The 16,757-nt window shown below is 37.8% G+C and overlaps 1 protein-coding gene across 29 annotated transcripts in view; it reads left to right on the top strand.

Moving 5' to 3' along the window:
- Agbl3 (AGBL carboxypeptidase 3) overlaps positions 1-16,757 on the top strand; it is a 104,338-nt gene that overhangs the window by 71,226 nt on the left and 16,355 nt on the right. For 25 of the 29 annotated variants that reach the window (XR_013049757.1, XR_013049759.1, XR_013049771.1 and 22 more), the window contains one exon: positions 14,483-15,097. The exons of 2 other annotated variants lie outside the window; for them this stretch is intronic. Coding sequence is in view for 10 of the 27 variants with exons in the window: in XM_042273036.2 (XP_042128970.2) it covers positions 14,483-14,882 (400 nt within the window). In the remaining 17 variants the exon portion in view is untranslated. Of the gene's footprint in view, positions 1-4,079; positions 4,312-14,482; positions 15,098-16,757 lie in introns of those variants that run through there. 2 more of the 29 variants (XR_013049752.1, XR_013049751.1) reach the window with 1 other exon arrangement.

Raw genomic sequence — 16,757 nt, 5'->3', positions numbered from 1 at the left:
TTATTTGGTATGATTATGTTTACATGTATGCATGCATTATATATATTCAAATACAATTTAGAAGAAAAACCCTAGAAGCACATATCCTCAAGAATGATTATTTCTGAATGGGTATTAGTGAAGAATAATGTTCCTCTTGGTGATGTTAATTCCTTTACTGTATAATCATCAAAATCAATAGGATATAAAAATGGGCAGTTGGTGGTGATTTCTAGTGGAATGCTGTAGCAGTCATGATGGGAAAGGCCCTATTTGACAGGAATTGAGTACAATAATACAGCTAAAATATGAAAAAATAAAGTGAATCTAGGCAGGCAAACAAAGTATAGAGTATAATATCAGCAAAAGTATGTATCAGGGAGCTAAAGAAATGGCTAAGTGACCAAGAGGGCATGCTGCTCATGCAGAGGATTGAAGTTTAGTTCTCAGCACCCACATAGTGGCTCCTGGTTGCCCATAATCCAGCTCCAGAGGATTGAACACTTTCTTCTGGTCTCCACAGGCACATTTCCACACAGACATACAGATACACATGCAATAAAAAATAATATCCTTTTTAAAGATAATAAATGAAGGTTGAAGAGATGACTCACCAGTTTAGAGTGCTTGCTGCTCTTGCAGAGGAGCCACATACACTTCCGGCACCCACATGGTAGCTCACAACTACCTATAACTCCAATTCCAGGAATCTAACACCCTCTCAGGCCTCTGTGGGCACCTGCACACACATGGTGGGTATGCATATGGCAGCAAACGTAAACACATACAAAATGTTTTTTGAACCTACAAATCAGGAAAACTAATTACAAAATGCAATAGATATTGACAAAGAGCCTGAGAAATTTAGACTCTTAGAGTTAGCAAAAGGCCTAGGTAATTATTTTCTAGTTGATGTAATGAAAGAGTCCTTACATACTTCAAATGTAGAAATGCCCACAGTGTGGACAGGCCTGAGGCTGAAGGTGTTGACAAATACTATAGCAACTAGACCTCTTTGTTTACAAATAACAAAACCAATCTAAAATAGATTAATTTAAAAGCACACAGTTATAACAATAATAAGAGGGAAGAATTATAAGAGAATTCAAGATGATTTGTGGAAACAAAAAGAAAAGCAATTATCCAGGACTGGAACTGGGGAGGAGAAATCCTCCAGGGCTTTTACACTTTAGGTTCTGTTTATACCTCTCTGTAGAAGGTGGCCACAACACATTGCAGATTTGCATCTTACAAGATGTAAATTGTTTGTTTATAAGTGTGACTCACTATCTCTGATTCCCAGTTCTGGATTCTAGAGAAAGATGATTAGCAACTGTGCTAATAGGTGGAGGTCACATAGTTACTTAGACTATTGGAAGCCCTATGCTTGGTGTACAATCAAATTGTGCCTACAGCAAAAAGCCCTGGAAGTATCTGCTGTGGGTATGCAAGGAGCAGTAACAATAGGAAAGCAGCAACAAGAACATTCTTAGCAGATAGGCTCTCACTGCATATTTAAACATTATCAGGTTGGTTGTGGGTTTTGTGTATGTTTAGTTTTGTTTTCTTTTGTTTGTTTTAGAGCTGTCTTTCAGGATGTCTTTTCTCTGTTCTATATATTCTTGGTTTGACTGGCACAGCAGTATTCCACACTGTTACTATAGGTCCTAATCCACAGTAAAGTGAGCATAAGGGGTAAGCAAGAAACAAGAGCTCACTTTGCTAAGCTGTGTTTGAAATGAATATGTACATTTGAGCACAGAGAGACTGAAATGCTTAAAACAGCTTGTAGAAGTGTCAGGTGGAAGTTCTGACACTCTGCACATAATTATAGTATTAGCATTGTGGTTGTCTGTTCACTCTTAATCCAAAATGAATAGGGCGTGGGTGGATTACAGTTGATAAGTACTGAGATGGTTTGTAAGGCCTTACATTTACATCTGGTCAAACACTCATCAGAGTATGGATACTGAAGAATAAATCCATATTTGGCATTCCATTTAATGTAGCAGTAAAGATTCCTAAGAAGGATTTTGTAAATCAGAGTATAACTAGACTTTTCACATTTTGATGCCCTGATCTGTTTTCTCTAATCCTCCTGTCAAAACCCTGGGATGTTACAGATAAAACAAAAATAAGACTACTCCAAAAGATAGTGAGTAGCTGGGAATTTGAAGAGTCAGATAATGGCACAGTGGCAAATTTCTGGTTTTACTTTTTAACTCATATATCTAAGACTTGGAGCTGATGAAGACAGCAGTCTGGAAATACCCATGAATATAAACAAGTGAACAAAAATGCCAATAAAAGCCTAGGCTATACACCCAAAGGATCAGAAAAAAATGCAGCCTAACAGAACAGAAAATCATTAAGCAATAACCGTTCTGCTTCAGCTAAATACCGTAGATAACAATGACCCCATGCCAGCCTATGTAAGCAGATACTATGTGACAAGTGTAGACTACACTCGTGTGAAGCATAATGAGACATTTGTGTCCTAGTAGTATCAAGGAAGAACATGTGGAAATCAGAAATTTTAACACTGGTCTGTAAAGGTCACCTTTCCCCCAAAAGATACTGGAAACCACATAGGGACTCTACACTTCCATACCCACTGGACAGAAATGAGTTTCCTCTTTCTCTCCCCTTTGGGCTAGTGTCAGTGGAAGCCTACTAGAGAGTTAGGAACTTTCACCAAGGCCCAGCATCAATAAAGCCACCTCACAGTGTCAGCAGAGGCTAATTAAAGAGATAGAATACTTGTCCAACAGCAATTAGAAACCTCTGATGTCGACAGACTCCATGTGGGGAACATGGACTTCTAATTCATCTAGTAACAATGGGGTGATTTTTGTTGTTATTTTGTTTTGTTTGTTAGTTCTGAGACAAAGGGCTTGCTTGTATATCATAGGCTAGCCTTACCTTGCTATCCTTCTACCTGAGTCTCCCAGGTGCTAGGCTTATAGGAGTGCACCACCATCCTCAATAATGGAATCTTACCTCCCACTTCTCTTTCTGGTGCAGAGTGACAAAATGCTAACTAAAAACAGAAGATTTAAATAAGATCTAGAGCCTTTTAATATGAAAAATATGCATGTTTTAATCAGTAATAATAATGAATTGTCATATTAATAACTAGGAATTTTGTTTTTGCTTTGTTCTATTTTGGTTTGTTTGCTTTTTGTTGGCATGTTGGTTTTCTAAAGAGTTGGATGAGTAGGGAGGTGGGGAGCATCAGGGACAAGATAAGGGAGGGAAAACTGATCAGAATGTACTTTATAAATTATTTTCAAGAAAAAAAACAAGGAAGATCTAAAAATTAATTTTTAAAAGGTAGTTTCAAGATACAAAGCTGTCTGTGAAATTAGAATTCTCTGGCTCAATCTTAAAATAGTCATGATGAAAATGCTTCAGCAAACACACCTGGAACAAATAAAGAAAACAGAAAGCTGTAGTGGGGAAGAGAGAGGGTCCAAAGATAGTATGGAGAGAGCAGAGAGAAGAAAAAAGAGGGAGAGAGGAGAAAAAGAAGGAAGGGAAGAAAGAGGAGAGGCCTAGGAGAGAGCACAGAGAGGAAAACAAGAAAGGATGGGGGGAGGAAAAGAGAGAGAAAGGGGGAGAGAAGAACAGACAAGAGAGGGGAGAAAAGGGGAAGGAGAAGAGAATGAAAAGGGAGAGAAGTGAAAGGTAATTTTAAAAATACCCAAATGACACTTTTTAAACTAAAAAATACAATACTAGAAGAAAAAAAAAAAGCTCAGTTACAGACACAGCAGCATGACAAAAAAGAGTCCAAGGATTGACGAGAGAGATAGAAATTATTCAACCTGAACAGCACAGAGGAAAGAGACTAAATAGAGGAACTTGTAGGATGATTAAAATAGGGTCTATTGTCCATGTTATCAGAATTTCAGATAAAGCTGAAGGAATTCGAAGAAATAATTGCTGAAAAGCTTGAAATTTGGCAAAAAAAAAAAAACTCTTAAAGCCACAATCAGAAACCTCAGCAAATCACTAAGAGGATATTAGTGATATACCAGATTTTGGCTACAGAAAACAATATTGAAATCAGCCAAAGGAAATTCACATCTTTCCTGTAGAAGAGCAGTCTGAACCATGTGAGCAGGGAGAAGTGACTCCCTGCTGTCAGCTGTGGAAAAGGAACTGTCAGACTAAAGGGCTGTGTCCTGTGAAAAACAGAAATCAGTAAGCAATTGGATGAAGAAACCTCAGAGACTCTTGACTACAAGACTACCTCAAAAGATTTTCTCCATTAACAAATAGATTACAAAAGGAATATCAGGAAAAAAGAAATGATAAGCAGAAATACAGGTAAATATTGTTTTTCTAAATTATACTTGATTGTTAAGGCAAAGATTGTGTAACACTGATGTTTGTAAAGGAAACTTTTAAGGCAGTTATAAATGTGAGACATTAAGGAGACAGACACAAAGGAAGGAGGAAGGTTTCTGAGTTTCCCTCAAGCTCGCAAGAAACACTGGACCAGAACTACATAATTATATCCGGCATACATAGTACATACAAACCTTTCAAAAAGCTATTCAAAAAGGTACATTAAAAAAACACTGTAGAACCTGGCAGTGGTGGTGCATGCATTTAATCCCAGCACTCGGGAGGCAGAGCCAGGCGGATCTCTGTGAGTTCGAGGCCAGCCTGGTCTATAGAGCAAGTTCCAGGACAGGCACCAAAACTACACAGAGAAACCCTGTCTTGAAAACAAACAAACAAACAAAAAAAAAAACCACTGCAGATAGTTGAGTTTGGGGGTCATGCCTGTAATCCTTGAATACAAGGGGGTAGGGCAGGAAGAGTGTATTTGAGATTAGCCTGAGATAGAGAGAAGACATTGCCAAAGAAAGAGAAAGGGAGGGAGAGAGGGAGAAGAAAGGAAAGAACTATTTTTTTAAAAAGTTAACGTTACTCAGAGAGGAGGGGAAAAGACATATAGGCCACAGACAAGACTCAAGGCATTGAAATTGGAAGAAAAATAAGCAGGCTTGAGTCTAACATATCAGTAGTACTTCAGTGTAAACAGCTTAAGTTTAAAAATGGTTTTGAGATTCAGTCTTGCTATATATATTTCCTTGATCAGTTTGAACTTGTGGGTTCAAGTAGTTCTGCCTTGGTCACCCAAGTTTTGAAATTAGGTGTACATCATCACACCCAGATGTTTAAATAAAACAATGAAAGAAATTGACAAAATAGATTTTAAGGCATTGTTCAATGGCATGCAGTTCACATGAAATGCTTTCAAATATGACAGTGTAGGCAGGCTAAAAATAAAATGATGAAAGATGACATATTCAAACACTGACAAAAAATAAGAGTAGATAAGTTAATTTCAGATGAAGCCGATTTCAGACAAGAGTTTCAGAGACAGAGAAGAAATCTGTATAGTGATTTAAAAACCCTCTATACTAAGACTACATAGCAACCTTAAGTATATGCACAGTGCTACCGAACTGACTGTAAAATATGTGAAGCAACATTGGAAGGGAGAACCAGACACACACACTAGTAGCTGATGCAGAATATGTAAAGACATCAAAGAGCTCCGAATAAAAATAACTGGTAACTATAGAGCACTCTATCCAACAGTAACCCAACATACTTTCTTTTCAAATGTAGAACACACATAGGTCTTAAGACAAAACTCAATATATTTAAGCAATATCATCAATACAAAGTGCAATTCTCTCGTCACAGTAGAATTAAACTAGAAGTAACAAAACAATATAAGATAAAACCAAATACTTGAAAAACACTAAACAACACACTTCTGAATAATTTGAGTTAGAGGTAGTCTCAAAGAACATAAAGCTATTATATTTAAGTTTGTGAAAATGAAACTGCAATATATCTAATCTATGGGATGCAGCTAAAGAAGTACTGAATGGAAATTTATAGAGTTAAATACCTGTGAACAGAAGTCCCAGTGAGCCAGGTCAATGTAAGGGTACTTGCAACCAAGCCTAATGACCTAGGTTCCATCCCTGAAGTCCACATGATAGACAGTGAGAACTGACTCCTACAAGTTATCCTCTAGCCTACATACACACACACACACACACACACACACACACACACACACACACACTAATAAAGGTAGTTTAAAATCTTAGAAAATAACCTATAAAGGAAGAGGGGGAAAAGCCCCCAAACAAGAAGAGAAGTAACAATAAAGATAATAGAAACTAATAAAATTTAAGCAGCAAATTGACAGGAAAAAAAATCAGTAAAATAACTGGTCTTTACAAAAGAGCAATTGACAAACCCCTAACAAGACTGACAAATAACAAATTATGAATATGAGGAAGGAAATTGGATGTCACTAAAGGTCCTGCAAAAGGGGAGGAAAATAGTAAGAAACACTACAAACTAGGCTATGGAGGTAGCTCAGTTGGTAAAGACCTTTCCTTACAAGCACAAGGACCTGTGTTTTATTTCCACACCCATGTTTTTTAAAGAGCTGGGATAGGTGGTACATGTAATCCCAGCACCCAGGAAGCAGAGACAGGTGGACCTTTGGGCTCACTGACCAGCCAGTCTCCATCCATGGCAAGTTCCAGACCAGTCAGACAGCCTGTTGAAAGTGGAGATGGGGTGGATAGTATGTGAGGGATGACACTTGAAGTTGTCCTATGGTGTCTACATGCATGTGCACTTATTGAAGCCATGGGGAACCAGCCCCAAAGCTGCAGACAGGGTTTGCAGGAAGTCACAGCATCAGCAAAGCTTAGAAGCATCAGCGAAGCTTAAACTTTTTCTGTTGGAGCGGTTTTAGAGAAGATAAACATTCACACATATTCTCTTGGTGGTTTCATTTCTTTATTCTCTCATCTTGTTCTCATCGTGCTGTTCCCTCATGTTGTTTTCTCTCACTGTTCCATCCTCTCAAATCCTTTTACAGCTTATATATCCCAACAAAAACTTCATCATGCAATTTCAGAGTCACACAAAGGCCGCATTCAAAAATTAAGTGAATGTTTTAGAAACCATGACTTGTAAATATTTTGAACTAACTCCCTGCAATTAGAGAGTAACTGATGAGTGCTGAGTCTCCAGGCATGCACTAACATATACACACATGCACAAGAACACAAACACACACAAAGAAAACCACATAAAATGCAAATTTGATAAATTACAGAAGATCATTTTCTCAGAGTGTGCATATACACACACATGGTCAGAAGTTTCTCAGGTCCTACCAGGCCCCCACAATCCCATGGTCCACTTATAAAACAATCACTCAGAAGCTTATATTAATTATAACTGCTTGGCCCTTAGCTCAGTCTTATTACTGACTAGCTTTTATACTTAAATTAACCCATAATAATTGCCTATGTTTAGCCACGTGGCTTGATACCTTTTCTCAGTTCTGCCTTGACATCTTGCTTCCTTTGTGTCTGGTTGGTAACTCCTGACTGACTCCTTCCTCTTCCCAGAATTCTCCTCATCTGCTCACCTATACTTCCTGCCTGGCTACTGTCCAATCAGTGTTTTATTTATCAACCAATCAGAGCAACACATATTCATAGCATACAGAACGACATCCCACAGCACTTCCCCTTTTCTGTCTAATCAAAAAGGAAGGTTTTAACTTTAGTATAGTAAAATTACATATAATAGAACAGTTATCAAGCAAGGATTACAGTTACAATTTCTAGTCTATTTGTATTTGGCAAAATTAAAGAAAATATTCTATCTATACTATATTTATGAGTCTAAACTTTCATATCTATCATTATCCAAGGAAAATTATAGCTATCTAATCTTCAAATACATCAAAGACCCCAGAAGGACATAATATTACCCAAATAAACAGGAAATGCATTGTAAGCAACTTCCAAAGTTCTGGAAATGACAGAGACAGCTGGTTGCCTGGACAGTCACCCAAAGTTCCTCTGCAGTGTTGGAGCATCTATCTTCAGCCTATAGGTCTAGAGTCTCTCAGTCACTTCTCTCTGTGTCCTATAGAGTATCTGGCAGTCTCCTCTATGAAGCTGGAAAATGAAGGACCATTTCACCTTATTTTGACAAATTCAGTGGTCATTTTTCTATGGGTCCTACATGTCCAGTCAATACAACATTTTGTCAAGCAGTCCAGGCAAGAACAGTTTCTTGCCCAAATGGCTATTTTTGCCAAGAAGAAGATAAACTCTATATGGAGTGTCTTCAATGCCCATCCACCCCTTTGAAGTAAATCAGTGATGCCAGAAGTAGACATGTCTCACTGTCCAGAAGGTCTACGTTTTTAAAAATTTTTAAATGCCACATTCTGTAGGTCTTTGAAGTGTTTGAAAATTACCTACCTAATTGAAATATATCTGTGTATACCTAGGAAATTTAACTAACATTACTATAAGTTTGATTATCATAGATGACTAATTATTAATCTGTATTTCTCAACTATACACTATAATTTCAAATGAGTTGCACAAACAAAATACTTTAAACAAGAGTAGAAATATACATACAGTATAACAAAATTAACTTTAAATTTGCATCAATCAACTAAAATCCATAGCAATATAAAACATTTTTAAACATGTTGCTCTTTAAAAGTAGGTTCCATAATCTACCCTTTCATCCTATCATATCTCTACCTATCCCGTTTTCTTCTTTAGAAAGAGATTGCATTTATAATAAACCCCCTTTAAATAAAAATAAACAATTATAAATAATATTTTGGGATTGGAGGCATAGCTTCTCATACTACTTCCTGCTGGATGGGGTTGCTGGCAATATTATGGCGATCCTGAGAAAATTAAGAATTATGGTCAAGTCCTGACTGGAGTAGTCTGTGAGGCTGCATTGTCTGAGCCAGTTGCCTTGAAGCTGATATGGATGTTGGAACATCTGGAGACCTCTCAGGGGGTCTTTCTTGATCAAACCAAATAAGTCTAGAAGCAATCCATAGGTTCTCACCTTCTGTGGAAACAAAAGCAGAACCTCTTTTCCAAAGCAACATAGAGACACAAATTTTGAAGTCAAGATACCTTTAACATGTACATATTGGCTTAACTTAGTAGCCTTTACAATCAAATGTCTCTCTGCAGTTTAAAATCCCAAAGACAATATAATCCAGACTCTGTGTGTGATTTCCGTCTTTATGTGGCTTATTTTTTATATTACTTTTACTATGTCTTTAAAGACTTTATTTTTTGAAACTATTTCTTTATACAACTGTCTATATTCATTTTCCTCTCTCTTCCAAACCTACATACATTTTTATACACACTGTAAACCATTTAAAGTCTTGTTCCATCTGAATCTGCCTTATTGTGAATCTATTGCTTTAAACTGCAGTGGTTATTACAGAAGCAGCAGCCTTGGCTGCTTACTCCACCCATCTCAGCTTTTCAACATGGTGGAGATAATTCACCACCAGTTCTGGGAGCCATGCTCCCCACTGATTCTGAGAGGCAGTGGGTCCATGCCTCCATCCAGCAGCCTGTAGCCCAGAAACCTTTTATCCTTTTCTTTTCTTTGCTTTCTTTTTTTTCTCTTCCTTTTTGTCTGTACTAGTAAAAGATATATCCACCATGTACCACGCTGTGCGGCTTGGAGACACCACTGTGTACTGCACCAGAAATCTACCATGCTGCTTAGCTTATGGCAGCTGGCAGCCAGCTCCATCTCATAGGCAGCTGTTGGGAGATGAGTCTCTATGCTGCTGCTGGCATGAGACTGTGAGACTAGGAAGCCTAGTGTGGCTCCATTTCTCTGCATTTAGAATCTTTAAGCTTTCATAGGTCTGTGTGGATCAATGCCCCAGGTTGGGCGCTAATGTAGTCTGAAGTTTCTCCAGTCCCACCAGGCCCCTGCAGTCCTGTGGCCCGCTTATAAAATAATCACTCAGAAACTTATATTAATTATAATTGCTTGTCTCTTAGCTCAGGCTTATTACTGACTAGCTTTTACACTTAAATTAACCTATAATTCTTATCTGTGTTTACCTATGTGGGTTGGTACCTTTTCTCAGTTCTGCTGTGACATCTTGCTTACTCTGTGTCTGGCCGGTGACTCCTGACTCAGTCCTTCCTCTTCCCAGAATTCTCCTCATCTGCTTGCCCCACCTATGCTTCCTGCCTGGCTGCTGGTCAATCAGCATTTTATTTATCAACCAATCAGAGCAACATATTCACAGCATACAGAATGGTATCCCACAGCACACAGAGAACTATACTCTGTGGAATAGAATGTCTTCATGCCCCTATAGCTCAGTTTTTATTTTGAATGGTTATTTTTCATGCATTTACATCATTCCCACCTCTCCTCTGTCCAAATCCTCCCATGTCCCACACCACTCCCTCTTAAATTCATGACCTCCTTTAATCATTGTTATATGTTTGTGTGTATATGTGTAAGGAAACTGAACTCATAATTTTAACCACCCCAAAGGAATCTCATGAACCATATGGTTTCACAGCACAATTTCATAAAACATTTAAAGAATAATTAACACTAGTTTTATACAATGTCTTCCAGAAAATGAGAAAACAGTCTGCAGTTCATTTTATGAAGTTACTATTGGCATGATGCCAAAATCAGCCAAAGAGAAAACAAAAATGGAAAATCAAGAAATTCTGTCCTATTCATTCTATTAGCAAATAGAATTCAGTGCTAAATTTTAAAGGAATTATGATTTACCTCTTGGCAGTAGGTCTTATTTTAGAAATTCAGGAATGGCTCAATGTTCTTAAAAAGCAATGTAACCCTCTACATGTGCAAGATAAAGAAGAAAACCCACATTACACTATTAACTGGCACAGACACATGTCAGTGTTTGTGATGAAAATAACCCAGCGGTCAGAAGAGAAGGAACGGAGGGAGGGTCTCAGGCCACTTGATGGAGTCTGCTTTTACTACTCTCACCTGCTCACCTTTGTGCCAGGGGTTCTACTAGGCAAGAAGGAAGGAAAAACATCCACAGGAAGAAAGGAAAAACAGCACCTGCTGTTTGTGAAATAGTATTCTCTATGTAGAAAATCTCAAGGAACTTGTTTTTAAACTTCTTGAAAAACAAGCAAGTCCTCCCAGGTTTCAGAATATAAGACAATCATATAAACATAATTATACTTCTAGCCATAAGAAATAAACATGTGACCTCCAAATTTACATATATAAAACCATTGTCAACTTCTCAATAAATGAAGTACATATATGTAACTCTACAAAATCTGTGCAGATCTTACAGCTGAAAATAACAAGAATGTTGAAAACCAAATGTAAATAAATAGAAAAGGTAAACATGTTTGTGGATTAGAAAACTCAAGATGTCAGCTCTTCCTGTGGATACACAGATTCAACACAATTCCCATCAAAGTCTCAGTAGACTTGTTATAGACATAATTAAGGCTAATGTAACAAAAATACTAAACATTAAAAACAATTAGGCAAAAGAAATTGGCCTGTGGATTTCCAGAACTTTCATAAAGTGACAGCAGTACAACGGAGTATTGGAGGAGGAGACACATCTGTGGAATGGAGTAGATTGACAAAAATCGGCTGAACCACCTTTAAACAACAAACAAAAAATGCTTAAATCCATCGTTTATACGTAGGTTAATTCAAAATGGAGCATGGAGTCTAATACACAATATCAAACTACAAAACTTTTAGAAAAACACAGGAAATCCCCAGATCTAAGGCTAAGCTAAAATTTCTTATGCCTAATATCAAAAATACGATTCATAAAAGAGAAAAAAGTAAGTTGTACTTAAAATGTTTACTTTGAAAAAGACCCCTATAAAAAGCCAAGCACGGTAATGCATGCCTGTAATCCCAACACTTGGGAGAGTAAGGCAGGAGGATTGCTGCAAGTAAAAGTTCAGCCTGGGCTACCAACTGAATACCAGTCCAGCTAGGGCTATATAATAATTCTGTCTCCAAAACACAAAACAACACAAAAGCATATTTAAAATTCTACAAAAGGGGCTGAAGAGATGACTCAGTGGTTAAGAGCACTGCCTGTTCTTCCAGAGGACCAAGTTCAATTCCCAACAGCCACATAGCAGCTCACAGCTGTCTGTAATTAAAGTTCCAAGGGATTGGATGCTCTCTTCTAGCTTCTGAAGCTTCTAGCACCAGACATTAAGTGTACACAAATATGTGCAGGCAAAACACCCATACACATAAAATTTTAAAAAGAAAATTTTACTAAGTACTATGAAATAGGAAAAATTACTTAGAAACCATATCAAAATATTATTATCTTAATTAAAGAACCCTTCATGGCTAGAGAGGTGGTTCATCAGTAAAGTGCTTGTGGGCAAACAAAGACATGAGTACAATTCCCAGCACCCAAGTAAAAAGTTGAGTGGTTGATGCATGCCTATAATACTAATTAGTGTTGGAGAGGCAAAGACAGAGGAATGTCTGGGGCTTGCTGTATAATCAAACTACGCTAATAAAATAAATATCATACATTTTTATAGCAAAATGAAATCTTAGATACCCTCTAAGTCTATAAGAAGGTATGTCCTAGAGTGATTCCAACTTCAGAGTTCCTGTCTTGGAAAAAAAAAAAGGTGGAAAGCACCTGAGGAAGACACCTAATGTCAACATTCCAAAACCATGCACACTCATGAACATGTATATACACATATATACATACATAGACACAGAGAGAATGCTCCAATTCAATAGTTAGAAAAACATTTCAGGGCTAAAGGGATGGCTCAGCAGTTAACAGCATGAATTGCTCTTGCAAAGGACCTGTTTGTTCTCAGCACCCACACTGGGCAGCTTACAACCACCAGGGAAATCAGTCACCCTCTTCTGGCCTCCACAGGCACACAAACACACACACACACACAGGCATACATATAATTTAAAATAAATCTTCAGAAAAAAAACCATGTCATTAGAAAATGGGCAAAAGACATTAATAGGCATTTAGCTAAGCAATACATAGGTAGTACACAACTACAAAAAGTATTAGCATCAGCAATGCAAGTTAATACACAATAAGCTATTGCTGCACACATATCAGAATAGCTAAACAAAAACATGAAACAACTGGAACACCATATGCCAGTGAGGATGCAGACCTTGTGTCATTTATATATCGCTGCTGGGAACATAAAATGGGATAACAACTCTTAAAAAAAATTGATAGTCTCTTAAGTAAGTATCTCATGGCTGGTGTGATAGCACATACCTCTAATCCTAGTACTTGGAGAAGAAAGAGTTAGGAAGACTGTAAGTTCAAGTCCACCCCAGACAACATAGCAAGAGTCTCTTTCAAAAATAAAACAAAAATAAATATATAACTACCATATAACTAGCAACTGCTTTCCTGGAATTTAATCCCAGTGAGTAAAAAACAAGTTCACACAAAATCCTGCACATAAATGTTTATTCAGCTTTATTTGCAATACCCATAAACTCGAAATAATCCACAGGTCCTTCATTGGTAAATCATTAAATTATAGTATATATCCATGCTACTGACTACTACTCAAGAAAATTGATTTAAAAAAAATTAACAGGAGAAACAGAACAACAATGAATCCCCAAAGAATTATACTGGGGTGGTAGAAAAATTAATTCCAGAAGGCTGCACATTGTGTGGTTACATTTACATAACATTCTTGAAACAACAAAATGATATCATTTGGAAGACAAGTTAATGTTTTCCAGGAGTTAAAGAGAAGTCAAGACAGGAGAGAAGTGGGCCCATAAGAACAACAGGAGGGCATGGTTCTGTATCTTGTCTGCACCAGTGGCAGTATATTCACTGTACTGTTTCACTGAGACTTTAAAAAATGTCACATCTAGAGGGATCAGGTGAGGGGTATATGCAATCTGTCCCTATTATTTCTTCCAAGTGCATATGATGCTACAATTACTTCATAACTTAAAAGTTTAATGAAAGTATAGCTAAAATTCCCAGTTAAATAGAAGTCTAAAGAAAAATAGACTGTAAATAGCGACAAGTAATGATTTAAAAATCTCCCTCAAGAGGGAAACTTCTCTCTCTTAAACTCATTAACTCTTACTAGTTATCTAAAAATATCCTATACCATGTATAATCCATCTAGTCTAATGGAATAAACTACATTTTTTTCCAATTTTTTTTTTTTTGGTTTCTCAAGACAGGGTTTCTCCTTGTAGTTTTGGTGCCTGTCCTGGATCTTGCTCTGTAGACCAGGCTGGCCTCGAACTCACAGAGATCTGCCTGGCTCTGCCTCCTAAGTGCTGGGATTAAAGGCATGCACCACCGCCTATCTGGAATAAACTACATTTTAATGGCAAAGTATAACCACGTCCTCTGGGTGTCTAGAACAGGATTGGAGTAGAACCAAACACTTAGAACCAGAGATGAAGATTTAGCTCATCTTCATAAAGCTGAAGATAAAGTCTTAAGGGAAAGTGAGCTCACCCAAGGGAAAATATACAATCTGCATTATACCTAAGACCACAAAGTAGGTACACACTAGGCAAAAACTCATACATTTCATTTCTTTTCTAGACTTATTCCAACTGCTTGCATAAATATAAGAAGATACAGCACACCTTGGACACCAACCAGAAATCTCCCTTTTAAAACCCAAAGGAATCTTATGACAAATGCCTCAGAATGGCTCCGGTCTGTGCCTCAGGGCTCATTTGAAAGTTTATCACCCCTCTGCAATCTTCAGAAGAGGAAAAAGCATTCCGAACTCTGTGGCAGAGACACTGAAGATAAGACGCTTCCCAGCAGCAAACAGGAGACTGTTCCCCCACGTTCTAAAATGGATGCAAATATTGTCCAGGGCAACAGTCTTCAGCCTGAAGAGTTCATTCTGAAGAGCTCTGAGCAGATGGTTCCTCGTCCAACTAAAGGCAACAAGAAACCAAGTGAGAGTAATGGCCGCTCACCTTCCATCTGAAGCTCCACGGCAACAGTTCATCACGCTGACAGTTACTCTGAGAACTGTGGCTGATCGAGATGTGCTGACACAGTAAAAGTCAGCAGCCCCCCTCCCCCCTTCACATGCATATGTGGATACTGAACTACAGATTTTACATAGCCCATCTTCCTTAAAGGAAACATCTTTCAGAGGTTTTAAAAATCCAGAGGAAATATAGAAACGTTAAAAACACATATATTTAATTTGTATCAACATGGGAAAGAGCTTGAAACTGTTGATTTCTTCCAAAATTATGTGTGTATATAACAACAAAAAACTAAGACTTCAAGAAAGGAAAGAGATTTTAGTCCCTTTATTGAATCAGCAGCCAGCATCACTCCTGCATCTCTTTTAGATAGTTGGTATGCTAGAGAAAGCACAGGAGAAATAAACAATATCTCTCCCTTCTAGAAGAACATCATATAATTGTTCCTGTGAACATACATGATAGTTGGGCGTAGTGGCACACTAGTAATCCCAGCACTTGGGAGGTAGAGGCAGAAGGATCAGGGATTTAAGGCTAGCCTGAGCAACATTTAAAAAGCAAGATAATAAATACTAATAATAACTGAATAAGAATACATAGTAAAGCACTAATTTGTATACCTCCAGTTGATGAAAAAGCACATATTAAAAGATGCTAATTGAACAGACCAAAGGGAACCAAATGACATGGAAACATATTATGGTTTCAAAGTCATTTTACATCTCATAATTAAGCAAAGTTGTGAAAGATTAGAAGTCCCATTTTTCCTAGAGTCAGTGAGTGCACACCTCCAGCGTTTTATTCAAGTGGATACTTTGGAAGCAAGTCCTACACATCACATTTGTCATAAGGTGGTGAGCAGTCAGGCTAGGGGGTACAAGCTATAATCCCATCTGCTTAGGAACCTGACTCAGATTACAAGTTCAAGGCATGAGTTCAAGAGCAGTCTCAGCAACCTAATAAAATCCTGTATCCAACCAAAAGACTAAAACAACAAGGAGGGAAACTGGGGGTGTAGCTCGGTAGAGAGAACTACATGCCTAGTGTGGGGAGGCCCTAGTTCACACTCCAGTATCACACAAAAATACAAATAAAAATACAGTGAGTACAAGGAGAGATTCCTGCAGCATGTGCAAAGGAGTAAGTGTAGCAAGTGTGTCAGTCAAGATGAAGGTGAGTGAGCGAGGAAGCAGGAGACACAGCAGACACAGGTCACAGGTCTAAGTGGGATAAAGAGACTCTGCAGTCAGTGTTTCTAGTAGCTGAGAAGGACTCGAGAGCTCACTGCAGTGTTAAGAGAATAAACGTTATTTGTAGGGAATTCTGAGCATAAATTTCCTCAAGAATCCTTACACATGGTAGGAAACAACTGTTTTTCTCAGTAAGGACTGTGTTGTGGGGGTTGGTGTCTGGGATCCCAGGTCCCTAATTACTTTGCTAGGAATTCTTACCTTGGTAACTGACACCGTGATAGAGTATGAGCTCTAAAAAGTCAACCTGCCCCTGTTCTCATAAATCAGGGAAAGCTAAACTTCATGAAAATCTAAATTTTTAAATTGACATTTGTTCTTTGAAACTTCAGTTATAAGAAAGTTTGAGACTACAAACTCTAGAGTTGAACATCTTTGTGAGTATAACCAAAGTAACAAACTGGTCTCTTGGAAGACTGGCGTGTACAGAGGTATTTCCTTAATTATTTTGCCTTTATCCTTTCCCTTATAATCCCCTGCCTTGTACCATATTTTTTAATGTCTTATTACATTATTTTGTGGGGGGTGTGAATGCTCATGCACCATTGAGTCATGTATGCCATGGTACACATGGAGGTCAGAAGACAATTTGCTGGAGTCCATTCTCCTACCACATGG

This window comes from Peromyscus maniculatus, chromosome 3 (genome assembly GCF_049852395.1).
Source record: "Peromyscus maniculatus bairdii isolate BWxNUB_F1_BW_parent chromosome 3, HU_Pman_BW_mat_3.1, whole genome shotgun sequence".
In the NCBI taxonomy this organism is placed as follows: Eukaryota; Metazoa; Chordata; class Mammalia; order Rodentia; family Cricetidae; genus Peromyscus; species Peromyscus maniculatus.
The sequence above is the reverse complement of the archived record's forward strand: the minus strand, read 5'-3'. Positions and strand labels throughout refer to the sequence as shown.